Raw genomic sequence first — 25709 nt, 5'->3', positions numbered from 1 at the left:
CCGGGGTGCGCGTGCGGAGCCTCCTCCTCCCGCCCCCGAGCCCAGCACTGCCTCGCCCCGGAAGCAGAGCTAATCTCGTCCTCTAGGAAAAGGAAGTGACAAAGCGGAAGCGTCCGGGGGGTGGGGTTCCCTCGCCGTCTCCAGGCGACGCGGCGGTGGCCGCCGCCATTCCCCCCCCCCCCCACACACGCCCCCGGCGAGCCGAGTCTCCGCGCGGGGCGGCCCCGACTCCCCTTTTCAGTGCCCGTCCCGGGCCCCGTGTCCCCATTAGTCCTTGAGCCGCGGCCATCCCTGCCCCTGTGCCACCCGCAGGCGGGGGGGCGGGGGCTGGCCTGGCGACTGCAGTGCGCGTAGCGCTTCGCGGGGGGGAGCATGGCCTCGCTGCAGCCGGCGGCAGCGTCCGCGGGCTCCTGTGCCGCCCCCCTGCTAGCTTGCTTTTGCCCTTAATCTATTAGACTCTCCAAACTCTGTTTCGTTTTTTTTTGTTTTTTTTTGTTTGTTTGTTTGTTTGTTTTTTCCCCTTGGCGTCTTCTGGTGTGTGTTTTTCATCTCTTTCCATGCATTATTATCTAAACTTTTTTCTGCTCATGAATGTTTCTTTTTAACGGTTCCTCCTGTCCTCTTAAACAAGCTTGCACCAAACCAGAGGCATCTTATTTTTGCAAATTCAGGATCTGGAGGGTTTAGACATTTTAATAAACCTTTCAGTAATGAAAACTTGATTACTATCCAGATTTTCCTTGCAGACACTATATGAGAAATATCATCAGCATAGCACTCTATGCTGGTTGCTATAAATCATGACGTATTTCCAAGAAATACGTTTTCCAAGAACATCTTTCTGAAGGAACCACAAAGATGTGGTAGGTTGCTCATGACCTGCCCCCTTAGGTTAACTGCCTTTTCTTCTTTAACAGTAGAAGGTGTGATATGTGCTTCAAAGACAGGAAAAATCTCATTTTAGAAAATATCTGGGATAAATATAAATAATCTGCAAAACCTATTTTCTTTTTTTATATGTTTGGGACAAATGCTTAGCCTTGTCCCATTCAGTGAGATTTCTGCATGTACTTTTTACCAACTTTGAGTGTCAATCTGGAAAAATCTCCAAGCTATCTCCAAACAAAAAATAGCTGTAGCTGCACTTTGTGATTTATCTAGCATCCAGTTAGATTTGAGGTAATTTGTTTTTATCAGATTCACACATGATATTTTTTATGAGTGTATTATGTTCCTGGTAGTTTATAACCCATAGAAGTCCATGCAGTCATCAAAAGGTGCTGCTAGTCCAGCAAGGCCAAAGATTGGAAGAGCTAAGTGCAGGGCCCCTTACCTGTCCAGACTCTTGCATTCTTGCTCCTGGTCATACTCCAAAGTGGGATGAGCTCTCATGATTTCATGTCCACCTGCTTCCCCAGAAGCACAGATCATAGCAGTGACTATCTTTGCAATGTACAGGGCAAACGCAGACCTTGAGCCTTCCAGTGTGCCTGCCAAATAGCCAGGCAGATGTTGTCCTGCAGCAGAAAGATGTGATGCTGTGATGCAAAGGGGTGGAGGGGAAAGCAGAAGTGACTCTGCTCCTTGACTTTTCCCCTCAAACTTCATTCTACTAAACGATCACTGTTCTAGTTTGCACTTCTGGCCAATAGCAACGATGCCTCGGATGCCGCGTAGACAGCAGCAGGCAGTAGCCAGGCTGTAATACAGGCTGGCTGACCCACCTCTCCTCTGAGGACCCTGCTGCATCTCTACATCCTGAGAAAGTGCTGCCTGCAACATTGATAAGACAAACCAAGCAATACCTAGCCAACGTAGGAATCCATCCCATTATCTCTCCCATCCTACACCAACTCCATGTTTGTGTTCTACCATACAGCCAAGGTTGCCTTTCCCCTCGGCATCAGACGTAGGTCTCCTTTCACATGCCTGGGGGCAGCACACTTCCAGGCAGTCACCTGCAACACCAGCTGCATGCACCAGCTGAGATGAGGGTGGCCAGGGCCCACACAGCTGAAAACAAAAGAAAATTGGGTAAGAACAGATCCAGTCCTGCTCACTCCCGTGGCAGAACATCACCTGACACGGAAAATGTCTCTCCTTCCCTGCACCTCTGCACAGGGACAGAAATGTGCATCATTGTCACAAGAAATCCAGCTGCCTGGCAACTGAAAGGGGCTTGTGCACACAATTGATGTGCCCAGGGCCATTAGTGCCCTTAGCCAGAGAAAAGCAGAAACTAGCCCAAAGTTTCCATGTCCGGGTGTCCCCACTAAGCTGTTCCAGCTGTAGCTTTCGACTAGACTAGGGGACAGGCATGTATTACACTTGTGGCCACTACTGCAGAGTCTTACTTTTAATGCCAGGCCCTTGTTCCCCTCTGTGAAGCACCCCTAAAACCAAGCACTGCTGTGATCACCAGACTTCCCCAAAGTCCCAAATGGTTCCAGTCCCAAACTGGAGTGCTGCAGTAATGTTGACCTAGGCAAATGTGGAAAGAGGTGCCTACAGCTGTGATTTCTCTGGGGAAACCCGTTCCACAGGCTTTGTCTGATGGTGAAGGAAGGAGACCTCCCCATGGTGATGCCAACATGCTAGTTTGCAATTTACTCACAGAAGCTTTCAGCCCAGGTGTGGCAATTGCTCCCTGCAGCAGATGGAGGCACTGGTGACAGTTTCACGGACAACGTGAACCACCCAAGAGACTCTCAGATCCCCACAGGACCTTGAACAACCAAACCTTGGTACTAGCTCTGGAGATGCCAGTTCTGTCCCCAGAGACCTGGGCAACAGCACTGCAGATGCTGAGACCAGTCCTGGAAATCCCTGGATACGCATGAGCACTGTGAGAAGGGCTGCAACCACCCCAGAAAAGCTGAGAATGGCCACAGGATCCTAAAAGAGCCCCATAGATCCTGGAGACAGCCCCTCCAGAAGACCACTGGACACCCTTGTCAGAGTCCAGCACTCTGACCAGATTCTTTTAGATATTCCACACATATGGAGAGTGCAGAGTTTAATATAAATCTTTACTTTGAAGATACCTGATGTTACACAGGAGTTTTGATTTGGCAGAGTCATACAGCAATATACTGAAATCACAACTTAAGTGTACGCTTACACAGTTCAATCACAATACCAGTGTGACTGCCATTACCAGTCTCTATAATATGCTCACGGTCATGATGCTGGGTGTCCGAATCACTGAGTTGAAGCTAGCTCAAGCCTGTTGCTCTCTTTGAAATCCCTTTGTTAGTTGTTGAGGTTTTATACTCTGTGTTAAGCTGAGCCACATATTCGCTTTCCCCGTGCTGGTCTGGCTGTCGCAGAGAGACATTCATATTCTTTGGATCAGCTCAGGAAGAAACATTTACACCTGGTCTATGGCTACTTATCTAAAACAAAGTTTGTCCTCCGGCCCCCTTTATGTTGAGATAAAGCCAGTTCTCTGTGCCTGCACCATTCCCAAGCTTCATGGGCACCTTGCCCTGCCCATCTCCTCTGAGCCTTCTTCCATTGTAGGGATTATTGGGTGGTCACAACCCTGAAACTGCTTTGGCGTTGATGGGTGAGTTGTCCTCCCCAGAAGAGAGAAGATCTCTGAAGACCCCTGAAACACTTTCAAGGTGTTTAGGGAAAATCCTAGAGAAATCCCAGAGAAAAGCCTCAGAGATTACAGGAATAGTACTGCAAATGCCAAAGGATGTCCATGGACCCTCAAATGGCCCAAGAGAGCTTGAGAGCAGCCCAATATGACCCTGAATAGTCCCAGAGCGATTGTGTAATCTTCACTCCGGGTCGCTTTGTTCGGACAACTTCTACTGTGTGCAGGGACACTGCAGATGGCACATACATAACAAGCAGTTATTTCTTGGTTAGTACCCACAATAATAAGTGGGATTGAATGAACTCATAGGTTAAACTCTAGTATGTTCAAACTCCTCCTGCCCCCTCCCCACTTAATACAAATCCTAAATAAGGATGAGCAGATTATTTTTTAGGAGTTACAGTTTATAGTTTATTTTTAATCTGTATGTTGTAAACCTTTAAACAACAACCCATTAAACCCTAATCCCTAAACAAGAAACCACAGACCCTGTATAAACTTTGAGCCCTTGGTAATAAACTATATGATAAACCGTCACTGAGAAACCCTCAGCAATAAGCCCTGAGTGACAAACCGTAAGCCCTCAACCTTCAGCAATAGCTTATAAATTGTAAAACTCTCAGCAACAGACTGCACACTGTAAATGATAAACCCACAATCCCATGATATTCCCACAATCCCATGATATTCATCAGACCAATAACTCTCAAGCCTCAACAATAATCTGGACATTGTAAGCCCTAGACTCCAAAACATCAGTGAAAAACCCTGATCTCTCAACGCTAAGCGGTTAAAAAAGCGGGTAAGACCAGGTAAACAATAAATACAAGTTCGATTTTTTTTTACCTAGGACCAGAAAAGTTTCACCTGGAGATTAAACAGAAGTAAAGACAAACATGAGACTACAGAAATGCATCATTGCTCCTGTTCATACATTTAGTTTTATCACCACTCAAACATGACTGTATTTAAGCTTTTAGCCGTAGGATTGTTCTCAATTGTACTTCCACTGGAACAACCTGTTTGATAAGCTGTGCACTACTGCACCTGTAATGTGGACAAAAATATTATATTTACTCTCCTTTGCTTTATAGGCATATGGAGCCAATAACAGCTATTGCTCCAAACCTCCTTTCCTTAAGGAAAATGATACCTGCTGAGAGAAAAAGAAATGTTTGAGTTAACCAGTAGTGCCTCCTGAGCAATAACAGCCTAAACCCCAAAGATGTGGCAGTCATTGATACCAACTAAAAAAAAATCTTCTCCCAAGACCAGTAAATTCCATCATGAAGGCTTGATAAAGAAAAATGCTTTGTAGTAGCCAGGATGAGGGGAAAACCTGCTAGCTGGGGGATTTTATCATTTTGCTATGCTGTAAAATAGACACACACAAGAAGACTATTAACCATATAGTGAACATTCATCATCAAAGCTGCCAAATCGTCTAGACATCGCTGTGGTTCACAGCATTTTACCCTCCAAATGCCCACAGCCAGCGTCAGAGAGACAACCTCTACCTTCTCCACCCCATTAGCTTCCAGACCTCCCCACAGTCACCCTCACCTCCAGCTAAGTCTTGGCTGAGCTTCTACATCTCCAAGCTCACAACTCACTACCTCAACCCTTAACGCACACGCACATGCTGTGCCCCACTGTTTGCTCTCAGCACCCAGCAAGGTAAAGCGCGTGGAGCCTCCTACGTCTGCCATGGACACCAGCTATATATGCACATGTGCAATCTGCATGCATGCCTAAACATCCTCCATGACTTCAGGGGCCCTCTCAAGGCTCAGGTGCACTGATAAGGCTTAGTCTGCCATGCCCCAAATGCCCTTCTCCACCGAAGGAGCTATGTCTGGGTATCTCTGACGAGGAATGTTTTTTTGTATTAACCATGTCCAAAACACCTTCTTGTGCTCCAGGAGTCCACCTCTAGGTCCTCCTAGTACAGTACAGGTTCAGATCTACTAGGCTCTGAACACTGTTTCCCATCCCTAGGTACCAGCTTCATGCTCACTGTGAGGGAAAGCCATGCAAGAGAAGGAAAGCAGAAATACAGACAGAAGTGACGTGTACAGAAGGTTACGCTCAGTAGCATAAGGAGTCAAGAGCAAAAATAATGCCATGAAAATGTGTAAAATGCTCAGAAAAAAACCAGAGAATATGAAGATAGCAACTCAGTAATGTGAGAATCAGCCTATTCCAGGGAGACAGAGAGACCAACACTTCTTCTCCCAGCTGCCAGCTGCAAAGATTTGCTGGGTGCCTGTGTGGAAGCAGTGAGGAAGGGGAGCATGTTAGTCTGAGCTATTGACTGAATGTGTTAGCCCAAGAAGATTGGCTGCTCACTCATAAACTGTGTCTAAACCTGCTGGCAGAGTCTCTGCAGGCAGCAGTAGATGCCAAGGTGAAAGTAACCCAGTGGTTACTGGGTAACCCAGTGCAGAAGCAGTGGGGAATTCAGACAGCCGAGGTCCTTTGGGTGGATATCTGGCTACTGTTGAAGGAGGACAGCAGGAACTGAAGGAGATTCTGACTTGGGCAGACAATTGTGTATGCCATTAGTAGATTGAGCACTACATAGACTTTTGCTGGACTAAAGATCACAACCCAAATAGATGCACCACCACAACCTTGAAAGATGAAGGAACTTGGTGTTATGCATGTTCTCAGCCCCGCTTCTCTGCAGAAAGAGACTACAGGACAGCAAGGACTCTTTTATTGAAAGGTCGGAACATGGCTCAGTTTTGCAGTTGTATCCGTGGCTGTCCCACGCAGGCACTCACTTCAGATGAGACTGTAACGGCTTGCCCTCAGGAGCACTGATTTGTAGTGGCCCTCTCACTCTGGAAGAAGAGAAAGCATGTTGGACCAACGGACGTAAACCCAGGAAGCCTGACAGTCCCCATCCCCGTTGGGCTGCTCCTTAATCTGTTGCCACCCAGGGGCAGAGAACCAGAGTGGGCCATCTCCCTTCCTCACTCAGCAGACACCCCACACGGGGCGGGATGGAGCTGACTCACTGTGTCTTCTCGACATCCTCGATGCCCTCGGGCAGGCGCACGTTCAGTGTCTCTGGCAGCAGGAAGGCCACGGAGCCGCAGCACACCGCCACACCACAGTACGTCACCTCTGGCAGAGACCGCCACACGCTGTCCAGCAAAAACACAAGTGGGGCCAGAGCCCCTCCAAGGCGTGCCACAAAGGAGGTGTATCCCATCCCGTTCTGCCTGGAAAGGGAGGGCACCATGGTGGTGTAGGCCACCACAAGAAAGAAACGGCTGCTTTCTTCATATTAGATCTTGGGGAACTAAGTACAGGCCCTCTGCTCCTTCCCCCTATATTTCTGTATGTGCTAAGACTTCCTCCCACCAGGCTTTTTCCTCGACTAGATTTTTTCTAGGCTTTTTTTTCCTCTTCATATCTTCATACAGTCATGATGCTTCCGAAAGAGCGAGAATAGCTGCTGTGAGAAACAGATTTATTTCGATTATGAGACAGAAGCTCAAATTCTGCACCATAAAATCTGCTGCAAAGTTGTTTCCACTTTAAATGTCTAAAACTCTGTCAGTATTTTCTACTTGTCCCCCTAGCACATCCTCTTGTCTGCTGAGAGCAAACTTATGTCCCTCTATCTCCTAGGTACTTCCAGACAGGCGGCCACCATACAGATTCCTTTGGGCACCCTTGGTCCTGCAGTAGCTATAACCTAGGAGAACTTGGAGAAATGCCCAAAAATAGAACCTGGGACTGATTCCACTCATTAATTTGCAGTGAAAGGATGGCATTTTGCACTTTAAACAAGGATTGCAGGACCTGCTTGTGCATATGCAGAGAAAGTATGGCAGAGAGATAGAGAGAGGGGGAGGAGTTTTGCCTTTACCTGTCAACACATTTCAGTGCATAAAAATACAGACCTATCTGAGAAGAAAAGTAGCAGGACGATGTGCCCAGTCTGGTTTAAATATGCATCATTCCCCACACACAACAGACCAGTGAAGGTTAATTCCCTCCACCATCCTCAGCAGTATCTCAAACCACGCTTCTGCTAAATCTTATGTCACCATTACCTGAAGATCTTTTAAATAACTATTTTCATCCTGAAAGGCTAGAAAATCCCTGCTTTTGTATCATCTATAGGCCAGAAGACTGTCAAACTTGTAGTACATGGCCCTTATAAAACTCAATATTTCAAATGATTTTTCTCTTGCTCTTATAACAGTTTTTGGTGGATTCTCCCAGAGAATTAAGGCTTTGCTAAGCATAGATTCCTTACTGAGTTCAAAAATCTTCCTGCACAAAATACCCATCATCTTTCAATACATCTCCCTTTAGGCATAACCTACCTGACATAACTGAGACCAACAAAGAGTAGCTCTCTTTTTCATGACTATGTGTAGTCCTTAGACCTTGCTACTTCTAGAGGTAAGGTGCCAGCTCTGCAGTCTAGCTAACAGCCTGTCCTGCTGTGCTGATGTCAAAGACCTGAGGGTGACACTCTGCAGAAGGTCTGGTTGTGCGCTCAGGTGAGCGTCATCTCTTACCTCAGTATGGTGGGGTAGAGCTCAGAGGTGTACAAGAAGACAGTAGTGAACGCAGATTCTGAGAAACCTTTGCCCATAATGGCTACTACAGAGCGCACAGAGGTGAAAGCTAGGAGGAAAGAACACACACTTATGCCAGTGGTCAAAAAGTCAAAAAGCTTCTAGAAAGAAGGTTGTTGTGGCCTCAGGTAAAGTAGGGGAGAAGATTCAGAGGTTCTACAGACAAAGTAGAAAGCTATATAGGCCTGGAGCTGCTGCCTCTAAAGGCTGGATGAGTAAATTTGGTGACAAATTATTAGCCCAAGTGGGAGTTGAACTGGTGAAAGGATGGGTCCCAGCATTTTTCATTGGACAGTGTCTGTAATAAGATGGACACTTAATTTGGCCATCTCTGGACCCTGACTAGCTGCCTCACAGTGACTGGAGACCATCTGTTGCCACCAGATGTTCAGACTGGCCCACATTAGCAACCTTGTCCCAGTATTACCCTTGTAGGTAGAAGGCATCTCTGTACAGAGTTGCCTGTGGAGAAGATCTCCCATTCTCCTTCTCTAGCAGTGCACTGAATGGAGGTCTCCATTTTTAGCAAGTACCGCATACAGCAGAGGAGTATCTCACACTTGGGAATGATGATGTTGGCTCCTATGCACAGTCCGGTTAGTATGAGTGTCCACGCCTGACTCTGTTGTCGTCCAAATTGATTCACCAGCACATACATCATCAGCTTAGCTGGAATCTCAATGATGCCAAAAACAAACTGGGAGAGATACATATTGAGTCCAAAACCAGTTAGGTTCATGCTCATGCCATAATAAGAGAAGGCAACGCCAAACCTGCAAGGAGTGTGTGGAGATGGGAATTAGAGAAATCCAGACAGGGAATTGCAGGACAAATCCCCTGTGCAGAGTGTCACTGCTTACCACACAGCACCAGAGCAGAGAGAGATCTTCCTCAGGACTGGCGTCCTGAACAGGCTGATGTAGGAGTAACTCTCTCCTGACTTCTTCTCTGTTGTCATCCTTCTGAGGGCCTGAGAGAGGTGGAAAGAAGGAAATAGCTCAACTGCTGAACTTCTGGGATCCAAACATGGAGCCCTAGATGGGCTGGGGCTCATGCCCATCCCTGCTGCAACACCAGCTGGGGTTTTCTACACGTTCTCATTTCAGAACAATTCTCTGGACATATGTTTTCAGAGGCAAGTCTTCCTATGTGTTTTTATAGATTTTCTCTATATATTTTTAGATCTCTTCCTGTTCTCCTGGCCCCATCTCTTTTCCTACCCAAATATCCCAGATGGCAAAAAGGATCTCAGCAAAATGGTGATCATGGTGTCAGCAAAGTCAATGTCGGTCAGTTCCACCCTCTTACCCACATGGCTGTCTGCCGTTTTGTCAGGTTGTAGTCAGCAGCTAACCATGAACAGCATGCACTGTTCTTTTAAGTATATTTATATAAAGTATGATTGTTAATATGTATGTTTATATAAATACAGTATATAAAAAAGGCAGGCACTGAGAAGTGAAGCTGCCTACAGGGAAGAAGACAGTGTCTATTCATAAAGTCTTTCAGCAATTCTTTTTAAAGTAAGTAACAGGAGAATTTCTACAATTCTGTTGAATGACCAAGACACTCGAGATCCATGCAACCAAAGGTCTGTGATACTGGCAACTATATGTAAGCTAGTAGCCCTAGGCTTACTGTAGAGTTAATGGAGATCTCATTAAAGAAGTCCGTGAGTCATTTTTATCCTAGACAACTACATTTGGTCAGAAGAATCGCATGCTAACCTCCATTGACCCTATTCAATTAGCCTCTGAAAGACTCTACAGACAGCTACACTGTGGACACCCATCCCTGGGAGAGATGAATGCCACTGTGGACAGCATTGCCTCAGCATGTCCAAGAGTCATCAGCAAATGCAGGGTAGGACAGTTAAAACTGACCTTCTGATCAGGTTACAAATCACAGGACAAAAGCTGCATAAGTTGCTCGTGAGCCTTCGCATTCTGCTCTCTGTTAGAGGAGTGATGCCTCTACTTATTTTTCCATGCTGTGCTTTTCTCTCACTGGATATTTAGACCAGCATCCAGTACAGTGAGGCTTCTTGTCATGGCAATAATAAATGGAGAGATCCTTCTACTGAAGGAAGCCTCAATGAGATAAGCTGATGCTTTCTTTTTAGGGATAGTTGTAACTGCTTTCCAGCATGGATCCAGCATGTGGATCACAGCACCCCACAGATCACACAGCAGGCTGAGAGTTGCTTCAGGTATCAAATAGAAATAAAATAGAAAGGGAAAAAGAGAAAAGAAGAACGTGCATCTGAATCTTCAGGTTCTCACCTCTGGTGAGACAGTGAAGTCTTTCATTCCATTCATTCTTGCACATCTAAGCAGATGCCTGTGAGCTTGTTTCACTTTGCCGTTGGCTATGAGCCACCGAGCAGACTCTGGGACCCACCTGGTGTGAGGAGAGAAGACAGCATTCCCATTGGCACTCCGTGTTTTCCAGCCCACATACATGACCCTGGCCAAAGAGAGAGGGTCTTTTCTGTGAGACTTCGACTGGAAATAACTACATTTATATTATCTATATAAATATTTATTATACATATACACACACATATATATAATATGATCCTTGATCAAAGCTTGGATTTTCTGAACTGGTAAGAATTTCCAGTTGTAATAAATTAAAATTGGCTCCAAAGAATTTATATTTTGAGATGCATGCTTTTTGCGACTCTTTAATCTTTAAAATTGTAGGATATAAAAAATGACTGCATAAAAAGGACTTTGTGAGCTCTTTGTGGTTATGTTTCATATTCGTTTTGTTGATTAATAAGATTGTTTGTTTCTTACCATAATGAAAACTTTTTGCACAAGATAGTCAGCTGGCTAGGACCACTAAAGAAGTAGCCGTGCTAATTAGCGAAGGACACGGAGTGCTGTGTTGTTGCAGAGCTAGTTTGCACATCTGAGAGGTCTCCTTAGCAGACCTATGCTAGATGTGGGCCTGTGTCTCTTAATTTTCCATCTGTTCCAGTAAAAGATCAAGCCATCACCATAAATCAGCATTTGCAGCTCCTTAATTTTGGACTTGAGTCCACCCAAGTCTGTCCCCTGAGAGAAAGGGAAAAAGAAGTACTACCACTGTTCCCACGGAGCCTTGCAGTTGAGCAGCCTGCAGAGTTGGTGGGAAGACTGTACCTCTTCTCACTCTGCCTCTCCTGTCACTTCATTTTTGTGGCTCTACATCTAGGCCCTTTGGTTCTGTCAAGACATGACAAGTGCTTATCCTTTCCTGACACGTGGAGATCTTTGATAAGGTGAACCATTAATTGCTTGCAGCAGAGACATCCAACTTCTGCTGCTTTTTGGGGTAGAGTAGGAGTGTGAAGGCAATATGTGTTCCCTAAGCTGCTGCTTGCTCCCCTGGTTGTTGCTTTGCACTTTCCAGGTGAAAACAAATGGATATCTTTTAACATAGAACTTAAAACCTTGAATGAATATACGGTAAGAGTTCTACTGAAGCCATACGTTCGTCAAAATGTTCCATTTGCTTTCAGTACCAAATCTTGTCCCTTCATGGAGCATCCCACTGTCCCCTGAATGCCTGGCCTCAGCCCCACTCCTGCCTCTCCTCATTTGAAAAGCCATGGTGTGTGGTGTGGTGTGGCTCCTTTTCAGGAGGGACGAAACCTGGGCCACTCAGGTTTTCAAGAGCAGCTATGCCTGGAAAATCACAACCTGCTCCCATCCCCACCAGTCCAGCAGGCCACACCTTGATGCACTCACCACAAGCAGACGATGCTCAGGAGGCAAGGTGAAGTCACGGCCACTAACAGCCAGCGCCAGTCCCGCACCAAGTATGCTATCAGGGCCAGCAGCATGTTCCCGATGCTCCAGAAGATGCTAGTCAGGATCCCTGAGAGGGTGCGATGCTGCACGTCCACCCATTCCATCCCTGCAATAGGAAGGCAACATTCAGCCGGGACACAGGACTTCTCCAGGAAAAGGTGTGCAGGGCCTTGTAACAAGGGCAAAGCGACACAAGTTCCCTGGTACCTTTTTCTCCGGGAAAGTTCCACCACTTGGTTGATGTTTGCCACATTTAAAAAGTTCATCCAAAAAGGTTAGCCTCTGGCAAAGTTGTAAGCAACTAAAGTATACCCTTGAAAGAAGAAATACTGGACAAAATAATAAGAATCACAGTGCTCCACTTTGCCTCGTAGCCCTGTGGCCCACTGTGCCACCTGCTAGAAATAGACTTCAACCTTTACAATAATAATCAGCCATAGCAGGCATTGGGATTTGTCGGGCCTGGCGTGGACTTGTTCAGTCTTGAGCCCCTTTTACCTTGATTCTGACTATATCTGCAAAAATTCTGGAAATTTTTGCCGCACCTGTAAGTCGTTCTAGGATCTGATGATTCTTGCCTAGTGTGTCCTAACTGTATCAGCAAAATCATCCAATGTTCCAGTGTGTGTTGGGTACCCTGAGCTTTGGAACTTCTTTTAGTTATATTATTAATTAGTTTTTTTAGCTTTGGTTTTCCTTAGCTTTGCATGATTTTTGTGGTGCTGACCCCCCCCCCTTTGAAAAATACAGATTTGGAGCATATAAAAACAACTCCAAGCAAAGCCAAGACGGAGAAGGAAAAAACACCCCAGAAGTGACACACCATCCTCCTTCTGCTGAAGACCTGGGCATCCTGATGAACAGCCTCAACAATGTGCTTGAACGGTGAGAACTCGATATTAGAGGAAAGAGGTAAATACTTTCGTCTATGTTTTTATTTTAATACTAACGATCCTTAAGTGAAATTGGGTAATATGGTTCATAAGTGTTAATGTTGCAGCAGAACTAATAAAAACCAGTTGATTATATGTTGCTTAGACTGTGAAGCATTAATGAGACTAACAGTAAATGCCCATTTTGGGATCCTTGTATAAGGGCTTCTTATTCTCTTGGTTGCCCATAGTGAAATAGCCTACGTAACAATTTCCAAACTCCTGTTCCTACTTGTTTTGCCCCAACTGGTACAGATGTCCCCACCTAAGCTTTCACTGCCTGCCGAACATCTCCCTGTGCAACCCTCACACTTACTTACCCAAAGGCAATATGATAAGGGAGATGCCGCTCAGGGCCACGCCGGTGAGGGTCCGTGTGACAGCCAGCATGCTGTAGGAGGTGGAGGCGGCACTCAGCATCCCGAATATGACCGAGCACACCAGTGACACCAGGAGCATAGTTTTCCGGCCATACCTGCCACAAGCACAGGCTGCGTTGCAGCAGCTGGAAACCTGTCCCAGGAGCAGGGTTTGAAATGGGGCAAAGCAGAGACCTGAGGAGGCCAATAAAAATATCACCTGCTTTGTGAAAAGCAAAAGATGCAGTGCAATGGCCTAGAGAGGAGGAAACGGCTCTGGATGCAGCCTGTGCCACAGTGGCACAACCTCATTCAGAGGGGCAACCTGCACCGTGAGCATCAGCCATGAGACTCTCCAGAGGAAGCAGCAGTATTGATCAAAAAGCTGACACACTGGGCTGTCCCATCAATGCCACAATCAAATGCATGATGTCAGCTTGAAAACTCATGCTGCTGTTATACCCTAATCCCTCCAACAGCTTCTCAGCTCAACATCTTTTCCTCTTGTGGCTCCCTCGGGACCAGTCACCATCTCTGCTCCCAAGGAAGAAGAGGAGAAAAACACATGACACTTGCGCTAGACCCCAAAACAAAAACAATGATCCTGAAGGAAAAGAGAAGGAAACGATTTGTCAGCCCCCATGTGCAAATAGCCCCTATCTCCAAAGGAACCAATGAGAAACCCTCCAGGAGGTCCTTTACTAAGGGTTTTGGAAGTGATACGACCACTTGGCCCCTGATGTCCCTTTCAGATGTAGTGTGGAGAAATACAGAAAATCAAATACACACTATAAATACATATTTTTATACACATGCACAGAAATGTGTGTATGTGCTTCTACCCAACCCATGAAAATCTAAAACTAAAATGGAGCATAGTATTGAGGTTTCAGTGAAGATATTAACAAAAACAAAACCATCAGGGTCTTTGTGGAAGGGCAGTCAGAGGAATGCCATTATACCCAGAAATCATCCAAGAATAGAGAGGGTCTGCTGATGAGCATAAGCACTGCATATGAAGAAAGTTTATGTTCAAAGCGGACTAGTAAATCAATCCAGTCAGTAGGTAATGTTCAGTCTTTGGGAACTGCAATTGTGACCCAGTTCTGGCTTTAGAGCTCTTTTCATAAGTATCACAGTCTGTAAATTTGCCAGAGAGTTGTACGGCCAACAAACAAGCTGCGAAAGGCCTGTTTGGAAAAGAGCAGGCAATAGCAAAAAAAAAAAAAAAAAAAAAGTATATATATATTTTTCAGAGATACATGTTCACAGTGAAGACTCTTGGAGAGGTTACGAGGGTAAAATTTGTTGGAAGATCTGTTCTCTAATCCACACATTTGTAGAAGAAGTTTAGAACAAATAACAAGATGAACTGTAACAAAATGCCATGATCGGATGGTTTTCACTCCAGGGCACTAGAGAATTAAAGGATGAAGTATTTGAATTACTACCGTCTCAGTGAAGTGGGACCTCTGAGTGCTTCTCTATGAGAGAAAAGGAAGGTTGCTAATGGGACATGAACTTATAGGAAGTCTTAGGGGAGATGTGAGGCACATTTGAGATTTAATTTTAACCTTTTTTTTGTCTGGCATTGATTCTGATAAAACGGGTAAAAAGCATGTTAAGAATTAGAATTCATACATACATGAATAAACAGATAGTGGAGGAATCAGCTTCTGTAGGAATTACCCATATCCTTGGGTAAACCTAGGACTTGAGGGGGCCAACACAGGTAAAACCAAAGGCAGATGAGTGAAGACTATGAAGAGCAAGCATAGAGAGGAAAGAATAAACATGGGATCTGCGTGGGTGCTGGAGGTCGTGGGTGGCAGTGGCAGTTGACTGCCTCTGGAGTGTTGTGGCAAACTAACACAACATGCTTGACCTGCTTGTTATGGTTTACCTGCTGTAACTCAACTTGCTTTCTGAAGACTTTCCCATTCCTACCACACATCTTCTCTGCCACCGTTGAAGCAAATGCTGCACTTACCCTTCCACCCCATGTCCCTAGCAAAGCATCTTAGGAGAGAGGGGAAATCAAGCACAAACATACATAAATGTGGGGCTTGTAGGAGTTCTGGCTTAAATCCCAAATCACGAGTCCACAGAGGAAACAGATGAAAATATAAACAAAAGAAAAACCCTTCCTGCTTAATACAGGAAAAAGAATTTGCCAAATTTATCCTCTGTGCATTGCTCCTGCTGCTGTTAGGAGGCTGCAAGTCTCTCCTCGTGTGATCTGCTCTCCCTTGGGCACTGCGACTAAGTAGCTTGCCTGGTCAGTGCCCAGTCAGCTCTGCTCCGGGTTGCTCCCGAGGGCACAGATGGCTATCAAACCGTTTTTAGCAGACCGAAGGGTCCTGGTCTATCTAATTGGTAGATTGAGAACGATCAGTGAGGTGGATTGAAAATTGGCTGAAAGGCAGAGCTCAGAGGGTTGTCATCAGTGGTGTGGAGTCTAGTTGGAGGCCTGTGGCTAGTGGCGTCCCCCAGGGCTCAGGACTGGGTCCCATCCTGTTCAACTTTTTCATCAATGACCTGGATGAGGGGATGGAGTGCCTCCTCAGCACATTTGCTGATGATACACAACTGGGAGGAGTGGCTGAGACACCTGAGGGCTGTGCTGCCATTCAGAGAGACCTGGACAGGCTGGAGTGTTGGGCGGAGAGGAACCTCCTGAGGTCCAACAAGGGCAAGTGCAGTCCTACACCTAGGGAAAAATAACGCTAGGCACTAGCACAGGCTGGGGGCTGACCTTGTGGAGAGCAGCTCTGCAGAGAAGGACCTGGCAGTGCTGGTGGATGACAGATTGCCCATGAGGCAGCAATGTGCCCTTGTGGCCAAGAAGGCCAATGGTGTCCTAGACTGCATTAGGAAGACTGTTGCCAGCAGGTCGAGGGAGGTGATCCTGCCCCTCTACTCAGCCCTGGGGAGGCCTCATCTCGAGTACTGCGTCCAGATCTGGGCTCCCCAGTACATGGAGCTACTGCAGAGAGTCCAGCGTAGGGCTACAAAGACGATGAGAGGGCTGGAGCACCTGCCCTCTGAGGCTGCGAGAGCTGGGCCTCTTCAGCCTGGGGAAGAGAAGACTGAGGGGGGATCTTATCAATGTGTATAAATACCTGAAGGGAGGGTGTCAAGGGGATGGGGACAAACTCTTTTCAGCTGTCCCGTGTGTCAGGACAAGAGGCAACGGGCACAAACTGAAGCACAGGAAGTTCCACCTGACCGTGAGGGGGAATTTCTTCCCTGTGAGAGTGACGGAGCACTGGAAGAGGTTGCCCAGAGAGGTTGTGGAGTCTCCTTCTCTGGAGATCTTCAAGGCCCGTCTGGATGCAACCCTGTCTACCATGCTCTAGGTGACCCTGCTGAGCAGGGAGGTTGGACTAAATGATCTCCAGAGGTCCCTTCCAACCTTACTGATTTTGTGATTTTATGATTCTAAGCCATGGCATAATCTGGTCGTCTTTATTAGCTTCTCCAAATTTTCTCCAGTTCTACTATATGCTTTTGAGATCAGGAGGAGGAAGAAGGGGAACCAAAACTGCACACCATATTTGCGATGTGGGGCCACCATGGATTTACATACTGTGACTCAGGGATGCTCCCTTCAATTTTCTCTTCCTTTCCTAGCAATTCTTGGGGTTTTTTTATTTGCTTGCCCAGTCACTACTCATTTCTGAGCTGATAGTTGCCTGGAACTGTATGTCATAATCCCAAATCCTGAGCAGTTACAGTCAGTTCAGAAATCTTTATTTTAAACATGAAGTTGTTTGTTTACATTCATCTACCCTGAAATTTTGTCTTCTATTTCCCACCTAGTCACAGAACCTGATAAGGTCTTTCTGCAGCTCTCCACACTCAGACCTCATCTTCACAAGTCTAGATAACTCTAAACATCTCCAAACAACATCAGCTCCTCATTCACTCCTTCTCCAGATCAGGTAAGAATATGCTGAACAGCACACATACTCAAGCAGATTCCCACAAACTCTCCACTAGTGACTTCTTCTGTTGTAACAACTTATACCTCCCACTTTTTTCTCTGATTTTTAATCAATTATTTAGCCATGCGGTGACCTTCCTTCTTATCTTAGGGCAGCTTAGCTTCTTTAAGAGGCTTTGGTAAGAAAAATTCTTGAAATCCAAGTAGATGTGCCTCCTCTGTTCACATGCCTGTTAGCACCTTCAAATCCAAAGTATTTTTAAGGCATTGGTCTTTTACCAGCATATCATATCTGTCCATATGCCCACTGATTCTGTTTTTCAGAACAGTTTCTACTGATTTGCCCAGTACAGATAGATTTCACGGTGCCTGGCTGATAGTTCCCTAGATCTCTCTTGGAACCAATTTAAAAAAAGATTGGATGTGTGATACCTTCCCAGTCCTCTGCCACCAGTATTCCAGCTCTTTCTTCCTGAAGTCTCTGTAGGATTCCATGACAACTACTTCCTGACCTTGGAAGTTTACTGTTAGTCACTCTATTTTCTCCAAGCCTTCTTCAACCAGCACATTTCAAGATGGATCTTCTAATGAGAAGGTTCCAACTCAAACACCCACCCCGACACATTTCCCCACTGTGAAATTGTGTGAGCACAAATGCAGGAAATTTGTGTCCTCCTCTATAGCCTTATTATTTCCCTGGTGCTCCTTTTAAGCTGTGATCATTTACTCTCCATCATATAGACTTTGAAAAGCAATTTATTCTTCATTTCTATACCTTTTGCTCTAGCAGAGACATTCTCTTCTGCCTTATTTTATCCTGCTGCTTTTCCTGACTCTGAATTTCTTTCCTTCTAACTGTGCTGTAAAACCTTTATAGATACATAGCCGAGGCTCATAGTTCAAAAACCAGCCAGGTGTCTGAGGTGCTTGTACAAGAATACCGATACGTGCAGAGACATGGATATAACAGCTTCCATCTTCAGGACTAAGTTGCTGGGGTGCACATATCGTGAGGCTGGTTCGCTTCTGTGACGTGGTGGTTTTGCAGTCTGCTCTACACAAATGTTCTTCTGAGGAACCAAGTAGTTGCCTTTGCAGGAAACTCAGATACTGAGTAAGGAACAGGGCAGAGTGAACAGCACATCCTGACCGTATGTTTGCATTACGTATTTTCTAGTACCTTTCCTAGTTCTGCTGTTGGGAGGAAAAATAAGAAAAAAACCCAAACCTAAAACCCAAAACAACAACCAATTTCTTAATTTGTACCCTTTCTGAGTTGTTTGACTCTTTTCTGGCTTATCCTATAACATTTTAACGTTCAACCACAGAATCATGGAATGATTGAGGTTGGAAGGGACCTCTGGAGATCATCTAGTCCAACCCCCTGCTCAAGCAGGGTCACCTAAAGCATGTTAGACAGGATCACATCCAGATGCGTTTTGAATATCTCCAGAGAAGGAGACTCCAGACCAGTAGGATTTATTCCTGTTTTCCTCAGGAATACCTGAGGAAATTACCTGAGCTCTTCCTAGAGGAATGCCACCTTGCTTATAACTTCCTTGACTCTGCTTCTCTAGGAACTACAGTCAGTTTTTGCTTTCTTGAGACTCTCTTTTCAGACATGGCTTGCATTTGCTCCAAGCCCCTTATTTGAGTGTCCTAAACTGATTTCCATGTATCTTTCAAAGACTTAACTCTTTCAGCAGTTTGTTTTGGCTTTGCTTTAAAGAACTTTCTCCATTTTAGAGATTTTAGGAGAAAAGGAGATTTCAGGTCTCCTTTTCTGAATTCTGTCTCAAAGACAGTGGATTTTTTTGCTTTTACTACAGTGCTGACAACAACAATGTTGTCGCTGCTGCAGTGCATCTTACTACAAACTGAGGCCAGAATTACTTCTCTGGTGGGCTCCCAATGGGCTGCTCTACAAAGCAGGTAGGGCCTGCACCTACTGTTCAGTCTCTATGTTGCTTCTCAATATGACTTTAATCAGTTTTCACTGGAGGGTCTGAATTCTCCCTTCACAACTGTGTTTTCTGCTTTCTCTGCCTCTCTAATTGTCTTCTGCAGGTCACCAGTTTGTGAAGGTTTTGTCACGAAACCGAAGCCCGGGGCTGGAGAGAGAGGAAGGGGAAGAGTCTGAAAAGGGTCAAACCTGTCTGAAAGGTATCCAAAGATCACAGCCCCCACTGTAACACCGATGAAGAAGAATGTTGCAGTCGCTTGGTTCAGTCCGCGCTGCTCACACACCAGGTCCCACTAAAACACAAGGCCAAAATGACTATTAGTGCCCAGTTCAGCCTCTGTCACCTTCTCATTCCCCTTCCCACCAGCAATCTGTCATGGGGTCTTGCAGCTTATATCAGTGAAACTTGACTGAGTGAAAAGTAGGACGCTATACTAAACTTCACATAGGACATTGCCAGAGCCTCATAAAACTCAGAGGCCTCCCAGATACTTAGCCCCACCATGACAGTCTCTCTGTGGACACTTGCTGGGTATCAGAAAACTTTCTTGGGGACCACTCATCATGAAGAGGTCCCTTTTCCCTCTGCTGACCCCCATGGCATCTGCTCTCAGCTTGCCCTGCCTCACTTCACTGGTTTTTTCTTGTGCTCTAGATGCTCCAGGGCTTGGCCTGGTGAGATGGGCTTTTGTGGGGTGCCATGTTGCAGTGAGCTGTGTCACAGCCTTTGGTAGGGGACACCTTGTTGATAGCCAGTTACTGTTCTTTTACCAATTTCCTTTGAAGCTGTCTGTGTCGAGAGGGAGGAGGACAGAGGAAGAGTTGGGCCAAATAGTTGTCCTGACATGCACTTACTGATTTTTTTCTGAGACGGTAGTCTAGACATTTTTCTTCAATAAATTAATGATCATCATCTTACTTTCTTGGAGATGCAAATGTCGTTAATCATTGTAGTGCTCCCTGGTCAAGTTGCAGTGTTAATTTTCTATATCTGCGTAACTTGGCAAAACTTAAGCTAATCATCCACCCAGTGTCATAATCTCTGTGAAAATGAGCCAGTATTTGAGCTTTTTTTTTGCTGCACAAGCAAAAGTCTCCAGAGAAAGGAGAAAGTCCCTTTGTCTGACTAAATTGTCCTTTTCCCCAAGATCCCCTCTGCGCTGGGCCATCTTCCAAGGAAGGAAAGTTACAGCCTGTCAGTAAAGTATTAACATCCAGAGGTATCACTGTCAGACAGCCCTAGCTTGGTGGTTAATGTTTGACAGGCGGGCACCTGGGGTAGGCTCAAGGTTATGACTAGCCAGTACGCCGGGTCTCAGAGAGGAGCCCCTGGACAGTGCGTTTTTTGGCTGATGGCAGGAACCTCTTGTAACTGGATTGACAGTCTCCTAAATCGGGGAAACATCTTTCAGGAGGATGAGGGAACCATGATTTGGGGCTTTGCACAAATGGTCCTGATGCAGCAAAACTCTCATTCTGCTCTGGCTCGCTAGACAGCACCTAATGGGCTTGATAAGCACCTGCTGCTAGGCTTCACTGTCTCTGCTTATTCACGCCAGCTCCATACAGACTCTTGCCATGGGACCTGCCGCATGGCTGCTGAACACTCCTCTGCTGGCTGGCATAATGCATGAGGATGGAGCTGGCACTTGTCAGGGTGATGCCCACAGTGTCTCCAGGGTGCTTGTCCCCATTCTGGAGGGTAGCCTTCAGCAGCCGCTTCTTCCCCACCTCCTTGGAAGCATCGTCTTCACCTTGCCATTATCAGTGGCCTAAGCCTACTTCTTTTAGTCTGTGGTCCAGGAGCCTTGTTTTTGACCTCTTGCATCCTACTTTCTGTGTCCACCCTCCTTGATGTCCCCCTCCCACCTCTCTGCAGTCAGTGCCATTCTTCCCTTTCCATTTTGCCTCCCTGCTGGTCCAGTGCCCACTGGCTGCCTCATCCCCAGGGCTCCCCTACAAGCACCAGTGTTTTCTAAGCAGCAATGGGATAGCGCTGTGAGCAAATGCTGTTCCCTGTCACAGGGGAACCCACTTACCCCTCTGCCTTGCTTGTCGTCCTAGCCATGGACATAACCAGACAAACGGGAAACATTGAAACTATGCCAAGGGAACAGAGAAAAAGCAAAGTGGAAGATAGGCATGGCAATCCTAGGAAGAAGAGGGGAAATCCAGGACCAGATGTGGCCAAGGGAATAGGAGTTATAAAAGTCTTTGGAAAATCAGAAAAGTCATGAGTCATGGGCTCAGATGAAATCCTTACAAGGTACAACCACATGCAAATGCCATGTGGTCCAAGACAGAAAATCCCATGGCACCCTCTGTCTCACTATCTCTCCATCTCCATCTCACTGGAAAAACTGAGATGCTCATAATGATAAATGTTGAGTTCTAATTCTCAGCTTCAGAGAGTTTTCCCATCCCAGGTCATCTTCTCTAAACAGATCATTTCAAATGATGATTAAAATAAAACGTTTCCCTTCTGATTCTGTACACCTAGGAGATAGTTCTCCATCTGCTCCTCAACACACTGAGCTAATTTCATTTTCATCTAGATCAAATGCAAGGGATTACCTGAGTGGCTATGGTGGAGGTAAACTGTGAGTGGTCATAGACCCATCCGTGCTTGCAGTCCTCAATAATCGAGTCATTTTCTGGCTGCAGTGAGGAATTGAGCAGCAGGTAGAACTGAGGCTGCGAGAACATCTCACAGGACCTGAAGGTGCCATCAGGTTCCCGGGGGATGCTGATGAGTAGAAGCTCCTCTGTGGTGAGGTTCTCAAATGCCTTCTGATGTGGAATAGCACAGTGATGAGAGGGAGTACCAGCAAGAAAATTGTGCAGCAGGAAATGCATGGGAAGGTTGATTCTTGGGAAGCAGAGGAGAAACAAAATCAAGATTTGGAATCGGCTAAAGCCACCAGTTTCTAGCAAGAGATCCTCAAATTTCATCTTTTCTATGGAGTTTGCCATTCAAAGCAGCTAAGTACCAAGGAGCAGCGACATGAGCTTGAAGAATGGTCTCCGTTCCTGGAGCTCAACTTCATGTGGCTTTTCATGCAGCCACTTCCTTGGACTTTGAGACCTCGCTGAAAGGTTGATATCCCGATAGTGACACTCTCCTTTTGGGGTAGAGCCAAAGAAATCATCCTGCATGCACAAAGCATATCCATTTCAAGTGGACTCAGCACAAGACACCTTCTCCTTTTAGAGACCTTTTTAGAGCCCTCCTGTTTTGTTTTTTTGAGAGGGAAACTCACATTAGGAAAGAAAGCTGTGGGAAGGGCACTGTCCAAGCACTATCATTTCTGGTGTGGGGTTGCCATACATCACTCACAGCTCAGGTGCTGTGACGAACTTTGTATCAGATGAGCTGATCACCAGCTGCCTGAGATGGACCATGAAATGAGCCCACAGGAGAGTGACAGAGACCCATTGCGTAAGGATGCCCAGGGGGACCAAAACATGGTTGCTATGCTTTAACTGTGTGTTTCTTGAGGTTTTAGGATGGGCTGTGTCAAATCATGACCTGGGAACAGGGAGTCTGGAGAAGGTGAGAGAGTGCCCAGAAGAGGTAGATGGGAGAGATGAGTTTCTGGAAGCAGATGTGCTCTGTGGACTAATAGGACAGCCCAAGGAGTGAGGGATCTGCAGTCCTGGCTGAACCAAAGTGCTGCTACCACCACTGCCACACAGGCCTTGCATCCTGGTTCTTCCACTGCCTGTTTCAGGAAATGAGTTCCAGGAGGAGATGGGCCTTTAATTCGAGCTTCCACTTGTCTTGTGTTATTAACCAAGGAAATGGGCTCTTTATTCAGCCAAGACCACTGCAGAACAGGATTGGGTTGTGTGTCTGAGAGACTGACAGGTAGTTGGAGAAGGCTGTCACCTAAGGAGGAGGCTGATGAACAGTATCTGCCACATGTGACAGTTTTATTTACATCAGACAACCACAGGGCAAAAAATTTTAATACTAGTGGAGCAAGGAGCAGGAAAAATGTCGGATTTTTTAACAGGAATTGCAGAAAGAATGCCTGAAAAATGGCAGCAGCTGGGGAGATAGGGCATCAGAGCTTACATAGGCATGAACAACACACTTCAGGGAAGAAAAATCTCCAGTCCATGTGCCTGGAACAAAAATCAGTGAAGTGGCAGCTCCAGATACCCCAGGCCTGTTAAAATTGCTGGGAGCTGCACAACCTCTTTCATACCCAGCAGAGACCTTGCTGAGGGATCATAAACACTTCAGGACAAGACAGACGACTCCCTACCCCACACCGGGCAAGCTTACAAAGAGGAATGAGATCAGGGCAGGCTAAACTGGGAGCGGTGGGATAGAAGGCTCTACCCTGACTCTGTCGGGAGCCTGCAGGACTTGAGGTCCCTTTCTGAACACATACACCACATCCAGATGCAAGACATGGGTAAACTTCTCCTACAGCAAGTGCTCTAGATAGGCTGAACCCATTGGACAGCCCCTGGGAATAACACTCCCGAGACCATCGCATCCCGTCTTTGTCTGGGGAGCAGAACAACATGCAGCAAGCAGGGGCAGCACGTTGTTGTCCACCTACAGGCTATATAAGCTCTTTGCAGGGTGCATGCAAAGTAGCACAATAGAGACGAAGATGACCAAGAAAGGCTTTCTAAGGACCTCTTGCTGCAGCAGAATGGCTAGGATGAGCATCACTTAGATATCAAATGCTGTGAGGGTGGAAAGTAGCATTTGCTTTCTCTCTGAGCAGGAGGCCACCATACGCTTGTGCTTACAAGCAGTGGAAGCCACACTGTGACCTTAGGAGATCTTTGCTCTTTTCAGCTGTCTGTGTTTAACTAACATGTTGCCTCAGTCTTTGCTATGAATATTTGCCAGTGCTCATCTTATGATGAGTGGAGGTGAAGGAAATAGGACTTTGAGGGGGCATCAGACAACACAGTGCTTCCAGTGTTATAATTTAAGCTGAAGTTGAACGAAAGGGCAAATTGTTTTTTTCACCACTACTCTTCTAGGAGCAAGGAATAAAAATGCTCATTGATTCTCCTTCGCATATTTAAGCTGCAAAGTAGTTCTAGCCTACTTGTCAAAAATGTGGTTGTATTTCACTGCCCGGCAACTCCTGGGGCTGCAATTCATACTGCAACTGCTCAAAAATATATGTTAGCTGATTGCAATATTTCTCCAAGCCAGATGTATTCATTTAACTAGTTTAACAAATTTAGATTGGTTTAACACATTCATTTAACTAGTTAACAGATTTAGTTAATGACCAACGTGTGCAGTGTGACTCTCTGTGCCCTAGCACTTGGCTAATCGGGCTCAGGACCTGACTCAAACTGCTTTGACTTGCCTGGCTATGGCAACAGCGGGCTGACTCCCTGGCTGCTATTTTCACATACAAAACCATAAAGAATTGACTTTTTACTTCACATACGTAGAATTTTCTCCTGCAGTCTTTCTTTCTTCCCCTTTTCAGAATACCAGCTGTTGTTAAGGAAGGAGATTACTAAATGACTCAATCATTAATGTGTTGTTTCTGGCTGTAGTTTTATAACATCTTGTTCACAGAGCTGTCCTAGCTTGGATAACTGAAGTAGTTGATTTACTCTTGTAGCAGGTAGAGCCGCACCACGTGCACCTTGCATGATCCTCACTAGCTTTTCTAGTTGACATCGGTAACCTGCCTGGGAAGAGTTCTGTTCCTCTTCCAGACTTTTAATTGCTAATTGATCCTTAATTCTCCATAGCTTCTCGAGAAACCTATTTATTGTCTTTGGCACACTTCCTTCAGTTACTTGGTGTAGACTATCTATACAGCGTCTGCAGAAGCTGCAGAGATTATTTCATCTATATTCCCCACACATTTTAGCCCTTTTGCCAGTAACAGAGGGTGATTTTACAGAAAAAAAAGTTTTAACTCTAATTTTCCTAGACATCTTAGAAGAGCATCACTAAATAAAAATCCTGACTGTCCTATGTCACACAAAGGTCACACAGGGGATGTGAGAGACAAAGATAATCCTAATCTGACCGGTGCGATTCCAGGCTGAGGAGAGAAATTGGGATTCTCAGAGGTTATGGAGAGGAAGAATATTGAACATTATATATCTAGAGCTGGAACAGGAACCACTCGTATCAGCTAGAGAGCTGTCACTGCAGAATATCTGCAGGTCAGACTAGTGTGTTGCAGGTTGGCGCATAAACTTCATTTTTCTCCTATGGAAAAGCAGCATATTCTGAAATTCTTTCTCCTTTCAGTTTTGCCTGAGTGCCATGAAAATACATTCCCTTGCTCTCAGAGGGCAGATATGTCCCCTTCTAATTCCAGCTCATTGCAGGCTGATTTGTGCTATGAGAAGTCGAATGCATCCTGTGCTGAGAGTTTCCTTTTTTTTCTCTCTCTCACTCTTATTTGCTGTTTGAACAGTGAGATCCTACTAAGTTGGCCAAAGTCAAATGAGAGGAACTCTCCTCAGCATGCCCACAGGATCAGTTTAGGG

General features: G+C 45.8%; 1 protein-coding gene across 2 annotated transcripts; it reads right to left on the bottom strand.

Annotated features, from left to right (window-relative positions):
- Window positions 1-6389: 6389 nt before the first annotated feature.
- Window positions 6390-22163, bottom strand: SLC22A7 (solute carrier family 22 member 7). Of its 2 annotated transcripts, none has more exons than XM_062573453.1 (10): window positions 21786-22163; window positions 19401-19504; window positions 13264-13418; window positions 11949-12117; window positions 10494-10611; window positions 9072-9181; window positions 8770-8984; window positions 8152-8260; window positions 6630-6837; window positions 6390-6467 (listed from the first exon to the last, which is right to left on the bottom strand). In XM_062573453.1, the coding sequence occupies exons 1-10, from the start codon at window positions 22161-22163 to the stop codon at window positions 6390-6392; spliced, it is 1644 nt and encodes a 547-aa protein (XP_062429437.1). The 2 variants fall into 2 exon arrangements, with proteins under 2 accessions (XP_062429437.1, XP_062429438.1); XM_062573454.1 differs by having other exon boundaries at window positions 6390-6453; window positions 6631-6837.
- Window positions 22164-25709: the final 3546 nt, after the last annotated feature.

This window comes from Rhea pennata, chromosome 3 (assembly GCF_028389875.1).
Source record: "Rhea pennata isolate bPtePen1 chromosome 3, bPtePen1.pri, whole genome shotgun sequence".
Classification (NCBI taxonomy): domain Eukaryota; kingdom Metazoa; phylum Chordata; class Aves; order Rheiformes; family Rheidae; genus Rhea; species Rhea pennata.
This window is presented reverse-complemented; position numbering and strand designations above follow the sequence as displayed.

What these genes read in the sequence shown, in the direction of transcription:
- SLC22A7 (XM_062573453.1), bottom strand. Translation starts at nt 22,163, where the DNA reads ATGAAATTTGAGGATCTCTTGCTAGAAACTGGTGGCTTTAGCCGATTC. An exon ending in TTTGGATACCTTTCAGACAG is followed by an intron (nt 13,419 to 19,400) that starts GTTTGACCCTTT and finishes TGCTTGTGGCAG; the next exon opens with GTATGGCCGGAAAACTATGC. An exon ending in CTCTGCTCTGGTGCTGTGTG is followed by an intron (nt 8,985 to 9,071) that starts GTAAGCAGTGAC and finishes CACTCCTTGCAG; the next exon opens with GTTTGGCGTTGCCTTCTCTT.